The 18,976-nt window shown below is 35.3% G+C and overlaps 1 protein-coding gene across 2 annotated transcripts in view; it reads left to right on the forward strand.

Annotated features, from left to right (window-relative positions):
• Window positions 1-18,976, forward strand: part of LOC100313593 (exostosin 1-like protein) — a 91,098-nt gene that overhangs the window by 65,767 nt on the left and 6,355 nt on the right. For both annotated transcript variants that reach the window (XM_085507450.1, NM_001168058.1), the window contains 3 exon segments: window positions 8,093-8,294; window positions 8,529-8,648; window positions 11,741-11,992. In XM_085507450.1, coding sequence (XP_085363576.1) covers window positions 8,093-8,294; window positions 8,529-8,648; window positions 11,741-11,992 — 574 coding nt within the window.

Raw genomic sequence — 18,976 nt, forward strand, 5'->3', positions numbered from 1 at the left:
GATTTAGCGGATTTTAATTGTCACCGAAAATAGTGAAATTAAAACCCAAGGAATATTTAATGAATTTACAGTACAATCTATATTTTTTTTATATAGTAAAGTACCGAGAATTTGAGAACAATTTGATTGGTCAAAAAATCTGTGAAAACACTGTCATTGAAGATTTAGCATTACTGGCCAAATACCATAACATGAATGTTTTGCATCTGTGCCAGGGCTCTAAAAACAAATAGTCTCAGAGATTGGACAGTTGTCACTGCGTCAGATTTATCGATGGTACACCGGCACACTATGATAACATTTCCACCAACCAGGGTGTGTGAGTTAGACACATCATTTCATGCATTGTCCTACACTATTGACTAACTCGTAATGTACTACAACAAGATTGCTTATAAGCCATGAATAGTTATTATAAATATTTTATAAATTTCAAATGACGGTAAAAAAAGAACTTAACCGAACACAACACTTTAGAGGAAGTATGCCACTCATAGAATATATTCTGCATACATGACAGTAAATCGACCAAAGCTTGTAGAGTAATCATTATTACCGAATGGCCAATGAAAACCATTTCATTTCATGGATCAAAGCATGAGGGTTTCCCAGGGTAAATGTTTTATATATATTTTATAAATTTCCATAAAAGCCATCCATGTTTGAATATAAACCTGCTAATGCTGTTTTTTACATTCATTTTGAATATCCATGGGTGCTTTCGGCATGCGTTGTGTAAACGGGGTGTACATGTACATTTAATAATACTGTGGAATACTTTATTTTCGCTGGAATTAATTTTCGCTGAAAAGGCTTTTTAAGCGTTTTGTATGGAATTTATTTTCACTGATTTTTGATGAGTTTAATGTGAAATATAGGAAAAAAAGTATATTCGCTGGATTTTATTTTCACAGAATCATTCCTTCAGCGAAAATAGTGAAAATAAATTCCAAGCAAAAATAAAATATTCTACAGTAGTAGCCAGAGCAAACGATTATATTCTTTTAAGTTTTGATGTGAATGACTCGTTCTTGCTGACTAGTTACTGTACCCTGTAGGAAAAATGTAAAAAAAGAATGCTCTCGGACTCCTGTACCTAGTAATGTGTAACCAGGTAATGAAGTCAGTAGCAAAACTGGTTGGTTGAGCTTTGATATGCTAGGCGGTCAAGCGTCTTTATTATCTTAATTGTAATCAGCCTGTTTACTTCTAACCTTATAATCTGCTAGATCACCAGTCAAGATAAACAGTTTAAAAATTACATGTCCATTATTTCAAATTTCAAACATTATTGTCAGATGAATAAATTGACGAAGTTAAAAAAATTATACCGGTGTGCAAAGCTGGTTATCTATGTCGCTACAAGTTCATGATAATTATGTTTCCATGGTGTCAATGTTTTCATAATTCAAATCGTCATTTAAAAATTCATCGCAATTTATCACTATCATTTATACTCTGAATAATTACCTAAGCGTGAAAATATTAATAAGAAATACCAGTAGTCATGTTTTTCTGTCAAATGAGGCTGATCGCTTTCACGAGTTCAATGACTTGTGAGCAGTGACACAGACACATACGTGTATGTACTTTGTATGTCTGTCGAGGAATTTGAATATTATTGAGACTGTTATCGTCTTGTTACAAACTTGACGACTTCTCCACAAATCTAAATACTTCATATTGTAGATTTCCTTTTAGATAAAATGATTAACAACCTTCATGTAACCTCAATTTAAGTTTTTCAAAGAAAGCAAACTTTTCAATAAAAGGTATTCAAGCCCAAAGTTTGACATCAAGTCGTTCGTAGACGAGGCTAAATAGAACTCCTTTTATTCAATGTACATGTTTTTCAACCGTAAATATTGTAGAGACATATGTCGGTAGTGATGTCGGCCGATTTACAATGAATCTCCAAGTATGTAAGTTGGTGTCAATCGACTTTCTAACCTTTTGGACAATTCTTCTGCACTTTATGCCAGTCACAAAGAGTGTTTAGCCAGAGGATACACTTTCACATCTACTCGGTCCAATATACATTTGTATACCCTTGTAAAGCTTCAACCATTGCCACGGTAGACTTAACGCTTATTTGGTTAATTACCTTCAACCATTAGTGAATTGATTCCGATGGGCTTTTTTAATTATAAATTGTTTTTGAGATATTTGTTTACAATTATATTAGTTGGCTTTCTAACTACTACCAGGTATATTTTCATTATTAGAAATGTATCTTAAATAGAAGCCCTTATCATAAACCAACAATTTCATTTAATGTATGCTGGATCATTAAGATGCGACTCACACCCCAGACATACATCTGTAATTTACATAAGCACATATGTGTTATTAATAAACAAATACAGTATTATAAAAATAAAAGGCATTTTTATAAATCTGTCACCGTAACGCCAGCAAGTTACAGCATTCCGTAATTTTTCGGTATTTTACGAGGTGCTTTCATCCTAACATATAAGGAAATGCGAATTCCAAATATGAAATGATTATTCGCATAAGCGTCCTCTAATAATAAAAACACACATAGCTGCCATCAGGGTTTGACCGGACTCCACACAAAGAAGTTCGCTGATTCTGTTCCAAACTGTTTGGATTTCGGCATTCCCATGGTGTATCCTTGGCAGGAAAAGATGTATAATAATAAGGTTATTACGAGAATACCTCAAAGTATGCACTCAGACAGTACGCTGCGCATCGACCTCCGCTACATGTCGGTCGATACTCCAGCTGTACTGTCGTCGTGCATACTTTGAGGCATTCTCGTAATAACATTATAGTATATGCTTTGCAAGCACAAAATATAATTATCAAGACTTCGTCAAATTAGAAAAATATGGTTTTTGTAGTTATCGTTGACAGCACTTTTGTGACTAATACTGATACAAACTAATTACTTGTTATTACAAGAAATAATCAGGCAGCTGTCTTTATGTACATACTGTTGAAAACAATGTACATTAACAGAGAAATAACAATAAATTGTGTAGCAGGGAGATTTTTTCTGCGGATATTCATTCTTCAGACAGGAACACACAGTTTTTTTTTTCTGGTATCCACAATGAGAATGGTTTTAAGTTCTTGATATACAGACATTAATTATGTATGCAATACGTTTTCGTAAATTTAACCCGTGTGACCCGATTTAACGGTTCTTGCTATAAGCCGTAAATTTGTATCATTTAAACCTGCCAGTCGATATCAATGTCAAATTCGTCATTTTTTTATTATATTGAATCATGTTTAACGTTTTCAGCCATGTGTGACTTCATAACCTAATTGGATCGTACATCAAGCACAGGAATGCCTAAGCATTGGGAAGCCCTTCTTACCAATGGCCATCATAGACATAGTTGATATTTGAGTGTATGCTTATCATTAGCTCAGTTGTCTAGTCTAATTTGTCAAAAAACCTATCTGTGATACATTCCAATGTCATTTTCCAGAACCCTTTATGATGCGGTACCGCTGTGGTGAGATGGTCACTTGATCTGTATACACGTATTATGCTGAAGTCCTCATTTAATATCATCTGCATTGAGTTTAGATTTGGGTTTCAGAACATTAGAATTACCAATTTTGAATCATAAAACACAGCCATATTTATTCAAATTGTTGTCAAACCTCACTATCTAGTAAATATTTATCAAAATCTTTTGTATTTTGTGCCTTAAATGTGAATTTTATTGATTATTTAACACGATTACTGTTATTTGATGACTTTCGGGTAAGAGCTATGACTCCCCGGTGAAATTATTATATATATTTTTTTAATTCCCTGACTTGCAAACTGTGAAAAATGTTACCGCTTGAGAAGTTACAGAGTGTGAATTAGGATAGAAAACAAAATGGTAAAAATAACAATTGTCATTGGTAAGAAAAAATTATTTCATTTGTAGCCATTTCTAGTTGAGCACGTCTGTTACATTGTATCGACTGGTGTGATGATAAGAGGGAGTGCTTTATAAATGAGCACCATTGCTTACCCATTATCACATATTTCTGTACATTTTAATGGCTGATGTGTATGCCACATGCCTGCATCAATCCAAAACAAGTCTGGCACATATCGGCCACACCTAGCCTCTTGGCCATTATAAAAAAAGTTTCAAAACTTTTTTAGCTCTGCTGTCGACTTTGTCGAGCAGAGCTTATCATATGAGTGATCGCCTTCGTCTGCATCAACTTTTTAGCTCCGCTGTCGACTTTGTCAAGCAGAGCTTATCATATGAGTGATTGTCCGTCGTCGTTTGTGTCAATGTTTTACTTTTTCGACTTCTTCTTGAAAACTACAAGCCTGAATGCTTTGATACTTGGTGTATATGTACCTTGGGTAGACCTCTCTTAGATTTGTTCATTTCATGATGATATCTTCAATTCTCTAATTTTGGTGAATATTTTTGTCCTTTTCAGTAAAAAGTGATATTTTCAACATGTTAAAAACAGCAAGTCCAATTGCTTTGATATTACATATATAGGTACTACATGTGGACCTCTCTCAGATTTGTTCATTTTGTAATGATATCTTTAATTCTCTAATTTTCATGAATATTTTTGTCATTTTTGGTAGAAAGTGATATTTTCAACTTCTTGTTGAAAACCGCAAGTCCAATTGCTTTGATATTACATATACAGGTACTACGTGTGGTTCTAACTCAGATTTGTTCATTTCATGATGATATCTTCAATTCTCTAATTTTGATGAATATTTTTGTAATTTTTGGTAAAAAGTGATATTTTCCACTTTTTGTTGAAAGTCTGATTGTTTTGATACTATACATATTGTTCATTTTCTAATGATATCTTCTGTTCTTTAATTGAAATGTGCATTGCTAGCAGCGGAGCTATCTCAGCCGAGAGGCTGCTTGTTCAATTTCTTCTTGAAAACTACAAGCTTGATTGCTTTGGTACTTATGTACATACCTTGGATAGACCTCATTTAGATTTGTTCATTTCATCAAGATATCTTTTTGGTGAAAAGTGATATTTTCAACCTAATTATTGAAAAGTGCAAGTCCGATTGCTTTGATATTATACATATAGGTACCTCAGGTAGACCTTTCTCAGATTTGTTCATTTCATGATGACATCTTCAATTCTTTAATTGAAATGTGCATTGCTAACAGCTGAGCTATCCCAGCTGAGAAACTGCTTGTTTGATAAAATCTATGGCAAATTTTTTGTTTTCTGAAAAGTTTCCTTTAAAACTTAATTTGAAATATCCTAGCATCTTAAAAAATGTTAAAACTTTATGAGTTTTGACAATTCAAAAAATTCAAATTTAAAAATTTTGCCTATGATGGCTACTGTGCTGAGCTTGCTTTCATAACGAACTGAGGAGCAGAAATGCATGCATGCAGTGAGAACTGGGATTGCAGCAGTGAGCAGATCATATCAAACACATCTGCTTAAACTTAACATCCCCTACTAAGACAGGGCGGTTGATTTATCCCAGTATAGTGTAAATTGTGACACCAATCAAGACATGTCTGGTCAAATTGCAGTGTACATTCCATATAGGCTACAGGTTAAAATCCCAGATGGTATTAATGTTTTGGTGTTTATACGCTGCACTGACAAATTACAGAAGAAATTCTTCAATTTACGAGCCCAAGCTTACCACTTCATCTTTTTCGCTGCCAGTCCAGCAACTTCATAAACTTGTAATTTCCATTAACTGACAATTCATAAAAGTTGGGCAGAGAGGTCAAAGGTTAGTCACAACAGATGGATTGGCTGATCCCCCTGTAAAAATATTTTTGTAACTTTTTGATGAATAACTAGATGATTTGTTGGAAATAAATTTTATTGCTTTTCTTTTTAATGAGTAGTTTTGCTATGTTTGACTGTAAGATGACCACCCTATGAGATGACCCCTGTAGTGCAATGCATTTGCACAGAAATTAAGTTAAACTTTATTTCTGATTTATTGATGTGTAATGTTATCGTTAGACACTCGCCTGCAAATATATGAATGCCATTAGTTTGCAAAGTACTGTAAAACATGTCTTTTTAGCTAGCATGTTATTTTAGCTAATATAGCTAATCTGTAATTTCGCTAATTCAAGATGAAGCTAATTTAACAGAATGTATATTCTCACAGGAGATCGTCGGCACTTTAGCTAAATTAAGATTCATGCCAAGAGTCAAATCCGCTAAAATTGCATGCAGCTATTTCAACGTGTTTGAATCATCCAATCTCCACATACTGTATTCTCTCTATTAGTAGTGCATATGCTTATGTAAATTTTTATGGTCAAATTGAGTTATGTTTTTAATAATTCAAATTATTCAACAAATTAGATTTTTCGTTTATATGTGTTTCTATCGGAGATGCACTTCTAATTTACGAAACTTGTGTACCCTTACCTTGGGCAGATGTGTTGAAAGGAAAAACTAGTTTTATTGACAAGGTTTGACTTTCACAATATTCTTGTAACACAAACTGTTTATTCCAATGTTCATTTTAAATCCAGTGTTTCCCCCCTTACACTGCCATTCAATCTCAAAGAATGAAAGTGGATACCGGTGATATTTCTTTCACCAAAATACATTGTAAAAATGCCAAAGTAGGGATATCTTTTCCAAAATGTTTACATTCCAGTTAATTCTGTTGATGGAAATAGAAAAGAGGCAGCTGGCATCCAAAATGTCTGCCACCCTGTAGTCGTAGCAACCCTTTTCATTGAATTTTTTGCTGAAACTTGAGCGAATATTTTCACATGTGCTTCAGTTGAGAAGTTTTCTTGAAATAATAATTTATTATATAATATTTGGTCTTGTGGGAATGAATGTCAGTCTAGTTGGAAAGCCCACCAAGTGTGGTGCAGATAAAAGACAGTTTAACTGTTTATTTATTTATGTACATGTCAAGATAGCATTTCAAGAAAACTAATTAGGTCTGGTTGGCATTTGTTTATTTGTTAGTCTAGCTGACTTTCAAGTTTCACTCCCACTACCAGGGGAAGACATAATTACCTCATAATGGGTTTTCAAAATATACCCCATGTCCATCTTTTTCTCTTCTTTTGAGAGGATGGTTTGTTCTGACTACATTCAGCAGATCTATTAACACAGAATAGTGGCTATAACGCCCCAATTATGGTGTTATGGTATCAAAATGGAGGATTTGAACTTTGAGAGGGGGGGGGGGTCTGGAATATACATATTGATGCCCAGAACTTATCTCCACATTGCTATATCTGTGGCAGGATCAAGTTCACAAACACTTTAATAATACAAGTGCATTGTTCAAGATTGGATGGCTGCAATTTGCATTTTGTTTAAAATTGCTCTGAAATGAAACATGCACCATTCGTAAAAATCTAAAAGTCAATAAATAATACTTGAATGTGTGAGTAACTGATTCCCAGAGATAAGTGCCGAGAATTTATTCAAACTTAAGATATTGACTGTTGTGGTTTCTGAATGAGATCTACATTATTTTTTTTGATCCAATTTATTTTAGACATTTTTCTTGTATCCCTTTTTTTCTATTAATACGTTGCATATTATAAAACTGTTATTGCCAATAAATAAATTAGATCTAAATCGGCACGGTTTATGTCTGACCCAATGATCTTTTATGTTTAGTTCTATGATTCCAATAAGTAACTATATATTTATAATTTTGAGAAAAATAAAATTGTATTTTGGGAACAAGTAATTCATTTTTTAAATGACTAATGATTGTTTTTCAGTTGTGATCGGCTCAAACAAAGTTTATCCCCTTGATATTCTTATTACTGTCAAAGTTGAAAGGTCATCTGAGTGACCTTTTCAATCCATGGAATAGAGGTTGATGACCTGTAGTGGTGCCCAAACCTAAAACTGTTTATGCATGACTGGACACAATTTATTTTATACTTCATTTTAAAATTTACCTTTTCATTTAGGTGATTTTTTCATCAATTTCATTTTATAAAAAAAATGCAAGGAAGGAAAACCTTGTAAGGAAATGTTGTTTACTTATTTTTTGTTGAGGGCGTTGTTCTATCTTTCTATATTCATTGAACTGCTTGAATTAGAAGGAAAAAAATGCTTTGGTCTAAATATTTCTAACTCTGTTTATTTCCAGGTATGACTTTCATATCCTACTGCACAACTCAACATTTTGTTTGGTGCCGCGAGGAAGGCGATTGGGCTCATTTCGTTTCTTGGAGTCTTTGCAAGCTGCTTGCATTCCGGTCCTGCTTAGCAATGGTTGGGAACTGCCGTTTTCAGAGGTGATAGATTGGAATAGAGCATCTATTATTGGTGACGAGAGGTTACTTTTACAGGCAAGTGTATAAACTAGTTTCTTTTAAAATTAAAATGGTTATGATTTGAAATCGAAATATTCAAGATGATGATGACATGGTAAAATCTAGGTTTGCTCTGTTACCGTAGTTAAAGACATAGCAAAGATCAGTCAAATAAGTCAATGATTTAGTGTACAATCAATGTAATTGATTTAGGTATATGTAAGAGATGCAAGTACAATATTATTATAGAATTAATTGTTTTCTTTCCAGATTCCTTCAATAGTTAGAACTGTAAGCAATGATGAGATTCTGTCTCTAAGGCAACAGACTCAGTTTCTGTGGGAGACTTATTTCTCTTCAGTTGATAAAATTGTGATGACCACTCTAGAGGTAAGTTTTGATTACATTGTATTCTCAGAGCTACGTCACAGAACATTTTATGATGTACCATGTATTTCTATAGGCTTTGTGTGAACTGTCGTGGAACGCTGGTCGTAGAGCCAATGAAAAAATAACGCAAACCCAAATCCTGAGCACCTAAATTTATATAAGTTGCACATGTAAAGGTAGTCTTGTTAAACTGTCTTAACAACTATCCCATAGTACAGTTTTCTGAGAGTTTTTGGCTTTTGTTGTCACTGGTGATGTTTGCCAGATGGTGAAAATGTCCGCCCCAGAGAATACCTGAAAAAGCCTAATATTTATGCATTATCAGAGGTCTCCAAGACAATGGCCGCCACATCATTTATCTTACCAGCCATGCATACATACTATGGCTGCCTTTATTGTAACCAAGGAAGGCAGTATGCTCTCATTTATTTGTGTGATATTTGCCAGATGGTGAAAATGCCCCCCCCCCTCCAAGAAAACCTGAAAAGCCTAAAATTTGTGCATTTTCAGTGGTCTCCAAGACAATCGCCATCTCATACTATGGCTGCCTTTACTGTAACCAAGGAAGGCAGTATGCTCTCATTTATTTGCCACGTTTAAATGAAACTCGCGATTTCCACTGTGTTCATTTCGTCAATATACAGTCAACCTTGAGTGCTCATTCCCAGCATGCCTTTGTATTATTTGTATATCTCAATGAATGTTTTCTGAAGAAGCATAGAATCTAATGTAATGCATGAGCATTTTTTACCCAAATCCAGACTTGCAGATTTGTTTTTTAGGACTCGTGTTTGCTGACATTACCTATTCCAGTAGACAGATGATTCAATTTTGACTTCGACACTGTACCTCAAGAGAATAATTTTTAGTTCAAGCCATCAAAATCAATTTCTGTTGAAAGTTTTACCGTTAAAGATGGTTTTTTTTGCCCTCGATCACCTCCACCTAGCACCGGCTCCCAAGTTGTATATCTTGAGTTTGTTTACCAAATTTCGTGTTGGTTCAGCTTCATGCTCATTTAAATTCAAGTCAGGTGTGGTTCCGTCTCAATACAGTTTGTTCAGAGAAGCCAGCCTCTTTAGAAGCCCAACAAGTATGCCATTCTAACTAGAAAGGAAGTCTCACTAACAAGGTCACGACCCGACAGCCTTCTACTGCGGTCCTCAAGTACTGTATTCATCTTATTTTGAATGTGGATGGTGTGCTGTCCTCAAGGGGATTAGTCTATACAATACCGGGGTTGAAAAGTGTGGGCTTTATTATGGCTGATATATGGGCACACCGAGGCAAAGTTCTTTTATAATATCACAGAAATAAGTCTGCCTGTACAGCAAAGTAAACACGTTTTTTTATAGTAAACATGTACGGCATGTGCGACTTATACCGCCGTAAACATTATCCAATTGACCCAGCGTCAGGCTCTTTGTTATGTCATCAGGACTCGTCAACATAAACGAATGTTTGTATAATAATGCCATTTATGGCCGGACAGTTTAACTTGTAAAGCAATCATTTTTCTCTTCAATATTTTGGTACAATATTTGTCACCTATCTTCTTTTTGTGGCCATACCATATGTTCCTGTTGTGTATCTTGTCTTGAATCTCTCTATGAAACATGCAGATGAGTCCAAAAAAATATAAATACTTTTTTTGTTCAAATAATATTCATTGGCAATTGAATTGAATTGTTTTTATGTTGGCAATAAAGCTATTTAATATATTTATCAATTTTAAAGAGCTATATTTTTGAAGTGACCTTATATTCTCAGATCAAGTATCATGGGAACAGCGCCCTCTAGCAATTTGTTAGTGCCATCTAGTGACTATAAAAAAAAATGTTTTCTCTTTTAAAACTATCAAAATAATCTCATTCAAGAATGCCCTGCTTCTCTCTCTCTTCACTAAATCTGGAGATTTACTCTGACCTGGGTCACTAATTCTCCCCTTTTCCAACCCCCTCCCCTCATTTCCATCTTCACCCACCCATACACCTTAGTACCTTAGGTGTAGTTTCCTTGTATTCCCATCCATCTGTCAAATAAGTTGGTTGACAAGTGTAAACTTAGCCATTCCTCATGAGAAATCAAGACTGTTGCTTTAAATAGATGAAATACAGTCAGCGATAACTGAATTGTTGTTTGTAAAAATTGTGAACGAAGTATAATGGTTGGATTGTGTAATTCTTGTTGATATGTTTCTAAGTGAGTGTGTTTAGAGTAAGTATTTGGGGTTACAAGAGTCAATTATGCATGGGCTCAGTATCTTAATTTGACCGCCGGCATTGTATATTCTCCTGTGCCTAAAGGGTTAGATTGTTCTTGATCTCATTGTTTGTGATGAGGATACTGAACATTTAGCTTCTAAGCAGCATTAGTGAAATACTGATGCCTTAATGGTTCAAATCACACTAGTCACAAGGATTCTAATTTACTTACTCAAACTCTGGCTTTTAATTCGTTTGTGATAATTTAACCCATGTGAAGTTCTGGAGTGTACTCACCCATGTCATGTGGATTTTGAAACCTAAATTGGCGGACTGCCATGACTAACTATGTTTGCATGTATTGTGATTTATGCCAGCTTTGTATTGACTAAACTAACCCCCCCTCCCCCCAAATATCAACAGACAGTGAAATGACTCGCATTGTCTGATACTGGTATATTCATGCCCTGTTCAGTTTCTTAGATTTATGTCTTTTTTGTTGATCAACACATCACTGGTTACCTCTGCAAGTATGAAGTGGCTATAACCAGTGAAAGTATGGCAAATGAAAATGCACTGCAAAATCTTTTTTGAAAGAATTCCATTAAATAAAAAAATGGAGGGGGGTTGTTTCCAAGGAGATTGACTTTTCGATCTCTCTATCATAAGTTCTATTCTGGCGGCCATATTGAATTGATAATTGGTAATAATGCGAAAATTTGAGCTTATTATTCAAAAACTAGTCGGAGTATCCTAAGTATTTTTCTAGACTTTCAAATAGCCAGCAGAGTTGTCTGTCGTTGCTTTTCACCGTAATATAGTCATTAACGTCACATTCGTAATTGAATTGCATATTCATGTTTATCATATTTTTGCCTTTATTTCCAGATCATCCAAGAAAGAGTACACAAACATAACGCAAGAAATAACTTTGTTTGGAATCAGCCGCCTGGCGCGTTGATTATGATGCCAGATTATTCTGATAGTCTTTCGTCTTTTCCATTCTTTACATTATCCCTTGGTTTCAAACCAAGTACGACATTTACAGCTGTTATATTAGCCACATCTCCTATTTTAATACAGACGTCGCCTATCGCTAAATTGATCCGAAATGTTGCTAAGTCTGCTTATGTATCACATGTAAGTATTATTTTCAGTTATTTTCATGTTGTTAACACTGAGGGCGCTGTCACTTTCTAGCCATGTGTTCATAAGCTAATGCCCAGAGTAAAAAAGAAGCATACCACCAATTATGATTTTTTGATTCAACAAAACCTCTGTATATTCATGTAAATTAAGATGGTCTCATTTTAACCCTGTCATGTTTACCCAAATCATGCATAACTTGTCATGTGCTACCCAGCTCATAGCTCACACATTGTAATTTGAAAGTAACACTTTAAAATGGAAAAATACATAAATAATTATAATAATATTATAATATGCTTACATTTTGACTATACTGCAGGTGATGTGTAAATTAAATAAATAAAAAAAAATCAGTGAATTTTAGATTTCCTTACTGTCAGTTGTGATGAGTGTTCGAAAACCAAACTCTACACATCTTAGTTCGCTCTACAAGTTTCAGTTGGGGAACTGATCATTACCACCCAGCCGGTTTCCTGTGAGTTTGACTCGGTTTACCGTACCGGTCGTTGCTTTACCGTACCGGTCGTTGCTTTACCGTACCGGTCGTTGCTTTACCGTACCGGTCGTTGCTTTACCGTACCGACCGTTGCGTTACCGTACCGGCCGGACAATTACCGTACTGATAGGACCAATACCGACTATTTATCACCTTCGATTAATGAATGCATGGTAAACAAAGCCCCGGTAACTGATCTGCGCCCTGCCGGTAACCGTGAGTCATGCATGAATTAATTGGGCATTTTGCAAACAATAAGATTTTTTTTTACCCACCCATTGAAAGTGAATAATTTGAAAAGGACATGACTTGTACAACAGAGTGTTACGTCCCAGTCGACTAGAGGACTCGATGGGTTAATTATTTGTTTATATTTGTCAGTAGCTCACACAGTGGAAAGAAAGTCGGACAACCGTCGAAATACAAATAAATAAATTAAATAAAAAAGTCTTTCTGAAATTTCATGTTTTTTTTTCAATATATGTGTGTTATTCACATATTCATGATCGCCTGTAACGCTATAAAACGACAGTCCTACATCGTAGCTTACCCACGACGTTGAATAAAACGTCTCAACCTGTCGCATGAATTCGATGATACTTGCATAATGTGTCAGCGTGACTCGCTTGGCCGAGCTCACATGTATTTAAATTCGGGCTTGGGCGTTCGAAAATCTGTTTTGATACTTTGTTGACAATAACACGCGCAACGCGTGCACGTAGTCCAGATAAAATTCAAGTGCGTAAAACGGAATTTGACCTTGCTCTAGGTCAACATTTTTCTATTGCTTTTCGACCTCATTTTGTGAGTTTGCTTATGGAATTGTCCAAACATATTTACCCGATATTTACACACCTCCTCCAACAATCCCCAATGTAACTTTATTATAACAAAACAGAGTGTGCAAGTGTGCCGGTATATCTCTTTTTGGAACATGTGATTGGCCCTGAAAAGGGCTGTTTGGTTTGGGGCAGAATACGATTTAGACTGGAAAGGTCGGGACTTTTTTTTGTTTTACAAAAAAAATATAATTACAGCCAATACAAAGTCAGCTTGGACATTCAGTTGTGAGACATAACAAAATAAACGGTGCCAGCGATAGATTTTGCGAATGAAAGAACAAACTAAACGCAATCAAAGGCGCCGACCACTCGCGTTGGAAATAAACTAATAAAACGCGTTGCGACGAGAAATCTCGTCTGCATCTATCATTCACGCAAACGCACACACATGCTATTTTCGTATGTTGAATACGTTGGCAACGTCGTCAAATATTTAGCCCAATCACTGAATAAAAAAACATCCAAGCACACGTGCACTGGCGCCAGATAAAGTGAAAAAATGAAAACAAAATTACGTCTGCACTGTGCATTTTTAACAATAACCAAAACCATTAGGTTACATGCCAAAACTACCGACTCAGGATTCATCATACACAAATATAGCCACTTTCATGGAACTGTTATTTTTGTAACCCACTTTGTCGGCTCAGTTGATTTGGGAGCACTGATCCCAATTTAAAAAAATAAAAATATCGTATAAAATAAAGACGCAGTTCCGTCTGTAGTCATATCCAACAGTTCACATGGACGTACTGGGAGCTCCATGGTCTCACAAAAATCATGTGTAGCATTATCACGCGCAACTTGAATGTAAATATTATGCAATAATAATGGTAAAGTTTAATCTCTGACAAATAAAAAGACGCAACAAATTGACCTGGTGGTGTATTTGACCTCGAAAGCTACTGCATAGCAAACATGAACAAAATGATTTATAAACTGACTATAACTACAAACTAAACAAATTCTACTCAAATTAATTCTACAGTTTTGCTTTCTCAGGCAATCCTGTGCATAAAACTGAAATTTAAACAGGTCGGCATTTTACCGGTAAACCGGAAAATCAATGCATAAATTAACTTGTCAGAAGTGTGAATTGCCTCCTGCCAGTACGGTAACGGCCTTGCCGGTACGGCTAATGACCTTCGGGTACGGTAAAGCAGCGGCCGGTACGGTAAAGCAACGGCCGGTACGGTAAAGCAGCGGCCGGTACGGTAAAGAAACGCATGCCGCAGGAGACTCACAGGAAACCGGCTTGGTGGTAATGATCAGTTCCCTTGGTTATATTACATTATATTATACCAGTATATTGATGGTGTTAATCCATTGATTTGATTGGTCCAAACACAAAATTTGCATATGCAATCCATGGTATATTGGCTGATAATGCACGGCTAAACCAAGTGGCCCTGGAACATGAATTGACTACAGGTTTAATACGGAAATACATAAAACCGGTATTATTTGATTTTTAGGGAAATATAGTGGTTGAATTTTGGAAGAATATTGAAAAAAATACTGAATTAAAACATCTGAAAAGTTATACAACCATAATATTGCTTTTTGTTAATGGTGGGATCCAAGTTGTGAGCGTCGGCCGTTGTTGGGTGATTGTCGTTCGTCACACAAACCTAAACCATCGTCCTTCAACACCGTGAGGTGCCTAAACGAACGCCAGAACGCTGTGTTCTCCGTGTTGTGACTTTGAGATGGATTGCGAACCTCCAACAAAGAAAACATGATCTTTAAGTACTAGATAAGATTGAGGGATTGAAGGACAAAAAATGCAAAAAACTATGAGTCTCAGGCAAAAGTGTATGCCACCAATAACAACTGGTGTCCCGTAGTGGCGTTCGAATTCTAGCTGACAAAATTGCAGTGAAATTGCACCCGGGTAATTGCCATCTCTTTCAAAGAACACGGGACAACGCAGGATTCGACGACGATATATGGTATTGTAATTTTCCACTATGGGTAAATAAATTACAGGAGATGATGAAGGTAATTTCGAAAGCTGCAGATTTGTGCAGAGTGTACACCAACCACTGTATTAGAGCGACGACGTGCAAAGTCTTTCTTTCCGCCGGAGTTGAGACAAGGCATATCATGTACGTGTCACATAACGATGCGACAATCTGATCTTACACCATCAAACTTACCCCAGAACAACGACAAAACTTGTCAGTCATACTGTCACAAAACTTTGGTTATACCAAAGGTATCCAGGTCAGATGTTGGAACTGAGGTCGCCGTACATGATACACTGCGTCCCGCCGCGTCTCAAATTTTGGTCGAACCAAGTACCGCTGAACGTCAAATATCCACAGTTACAAGTAGTATGATGAGTCACAAAACCGGTTTATTTCAAAACTGTACTTTCAATGGGCAAATTACAATCCAAATTGTACAAAAACCGGAATGAAAACGTAGAAAATCCGTTGTTTTAATGACCCAAACTGTACACGACCCTGTATTTCAAATCGCGTTGACGCAGTCAGTAAAAGGTCATCTTTTGTTATGCTAATTTGTGTGTTTACGCTACTCTATTCGCCGTTTCATGCGGAGTAAAAATTAGTTTGTATTCAATTTGAACTGTGTTGCGCATGTAATTTTTGTATGCATTCAGCGTACAACTGCATACTATTCTTATAAATATTCATGTTCGAGGGCCATAATCATGATCTTTTAGTAGATGGAAGTAAACTCTGTTTTTACTAGTTTTATCGAATTGTCAATATACTGGTATAATATAATAGCAATAACCCCCCACCGAAGGCGGGTATACCACTTGATATTGCACAATTCACTCCATATATGCACTCGCCTGTGGCTCGTGCATACATGTGTATATGTCGTGAATTGTGCAATATCTCGTGGTATACCCGCCTTCGGCGGGGGTTATTGCTTAAATATACAGTAAACTACTTTAATTTTGTGAGACTTTTTTTGCTAGTGAAATTATTATAAGTTTTACGAAATGTTGTGTTCACGAAATTTCCTGAAATTGTAACAATTTATAGCATATACTGCTTTCTGTTAAAAAGTCGCAGTGACATGCAATACATGTAAAATACATTTTTTGTGTACATTAAATCCAAATACGAATACACGCACTGTCAATAATGTCAGCCGTTTTGCAAAAGAAACTGACTCATGAAAGTCTCTCTATTGTGAAAGTCATTTGCAGTAATTTGCGCTACACTGCTTGTAGATTTATAATCAACAAAATGTTGCCAGTTTCCCTGAGGATTTGTCTCACGGAATCGAATGAGTGGACTGATGAAAAATGTTATAAATTGCTTCAAATTTTGAAATATTGGACCAAGTGGTCATACACATAGAATTATACAACTCATCTGTCATCTCTCACGGCGCATTTCAAATTTGACACCTCTCATTTTATTGAATTTTTTTAAAAAAATACCCTATACTCCCACGTCAATAATTTCTTCCTAGCATTGCTGATTCATTGAATGAACTCGCTCAATGTGATTGTAATTACATTTGTGACTATTGTCAACAAAAACTAAATTAATTAACAATTTCTTCTTTTTTGCTAATTCATATCCTTTAAGTTATTTTTTTTGTACAAATTAATCAGCCATCAGTCAGATTATTGAAAACTGACAGATTTTTTTTGAGTGAATACGCCTGCTTGTGATACAGCTAAATAGCTGTTTGATTGCCAATATCAAATTTAAATTAATCGAGCCCTTGGCTGGAGTCCGCTTGAGGGCTGATTTTAATCAGCTTCTGCGATAGAGAAATTGATACAAGTTAGGTGAAATTATCCAGTGTTTGCTGGTTGTCATGGGAATACTAAATACTTGTTTATTCTCAAAACGTAGCATTCCTGCACAGACATGTTTGGTGGGGGTCAATTATGTACTTTCATAATATGTTACTGAGATGAATAAGTGAATGTATTACTGTCACTTGGGAATTCTACTTGCTATTTAGTATTTTGGGTTTGGTAAATGAATGCATGTTTTTTTGCTTACGACAGACAATGCTTTTACTAAAAATCCACATGTTGTGATTCTTAAAATTGTTTTTAAAATTTTAGACCAAAGAAATACTGATAGAGCTTGTATTTAAATATTACGTTATATTGTTTGCTGTTTAGAAATACACTAAAACAGATATTAATAGTGTTGTCTCTGGTAGCGAATGCGCTTACGTGAATGACAATGAGTCATTGTTTAACGAAATGCTGTTCTTGGTTTATGTGCACTACTATTAGTACTTCTAATTGACCACATATGTGGTGTCCAGTAATAGTCATTATGTAAGTCACACATAATTGTAAAGAGTTTCAGTGACTTTTGCAAAGATTTAAAGCACCCAGGGGAGGTCATGAGTTTGGTGTGTTTGTCTGTCTGTCTGCAATAAGCAAAATCTCAAAAACTTCTGAGTGAATTTTTATCAAATTCAGTACATAGTTTTGGATAATACACAGACGTAACCATACATGTTATTTACCTCATTATTATCTCTTTCACTCACTGGGAATTTCCATTTTCTAGATAGTGTGCAAGGATTGCATACTGTAAAATACTTTATTTTCCCTTGCAATTAATTTTCGCTGGAAGGCTGATCCAGTGAAAATAAAATCCAGCGAATATACCTTTTTTCCTATATTTTACATTCAACTCGTCCAAAATCAGTGAAAATAAATTGCATACAAAACACCTAAAAAATCTTTTCAGCGAAAATTAAATCCAGCTGAAATAAAGTATTTTACAGTATATTCTGTATTCACACAAGAGTTTGGTTTAACATAGATTTTTGCTGGGATGTGATTGAATCATAAAAACATGAAAATTGCTACATCCATGCTTCTTTATGTTCTAGTGCATTAATAGCAGGATTAGATAGTGGGGATGGTGAGGTGTGAGGGGGGTTGAAAATTGCCAACAACCAGTGATACCTGGATGGATGACTTTAAAAGATGTCAGGTTGTACTTCGCCAGACGAGTAAATTTAAGTATATATGCCAAGCACTGAATAATTGACCATATAGGAAGTGAGGGGGTCATCGTATTCCCAGAATGAGTTAGACAGCCTCCTTCTGAGCCCTCATTATGATACCCCTTTCTCAACCAATCAAAATTAACCTTTTTACCACCAGACTTTCTCGATCAAGGTTTTCTGCTTTTTTTTTTCTTGTATACTTTAATATTTCTGGAAATAAACCCTAATTTTGGAGCCAACAGACAAAATTTGAGTCAATTTTCAGTTTTTACTCAAAAAACTAGATATTTTTCTCCCAATCTTCTGAAGAAAAGTGCAAACTATAAAAAGAGCTATTTTGTGAGTTTGTGATGTAAAGAGGGAACTGGTGGTGAAAAGGTTAAATATAGCCCAAAATAATAACAAGCTTATATTTTAATATATTGTAGCAACTAAGTTCTAACGTGTGAACTGTTAATAATTCATGTAGCTACTTTCAGATAGAAAATCACAATCAGTTATGATGGAACTATATTTAGCAGTGTTATCTAAAAAAAAAACACTTTCTCATGCATAACACATTTCCATTGTGTGTTGGCACATACATCAGTTTAACCTTTATCGCAGATACAATATTGCCGTGGGAAATTGAAAAAAAAAACTTTGTTATAATTCACTGCCAGC

This window comes from Saccoglossus kowalevskii, chromosome 14, assembly GCF_978046115.1.
Source record: "Saccoglossus kowalevskii chromosome 14, keSacKowa6.1, whole genome shotgun sequence".
In the NCBI taxonomy this organism is placed as follows: Eukaryota; Metazoa; Hemichordata; class Enteropneusta; family Harrimaniidae; genus Saccoglossus; species Saccoglossus kowalevskii.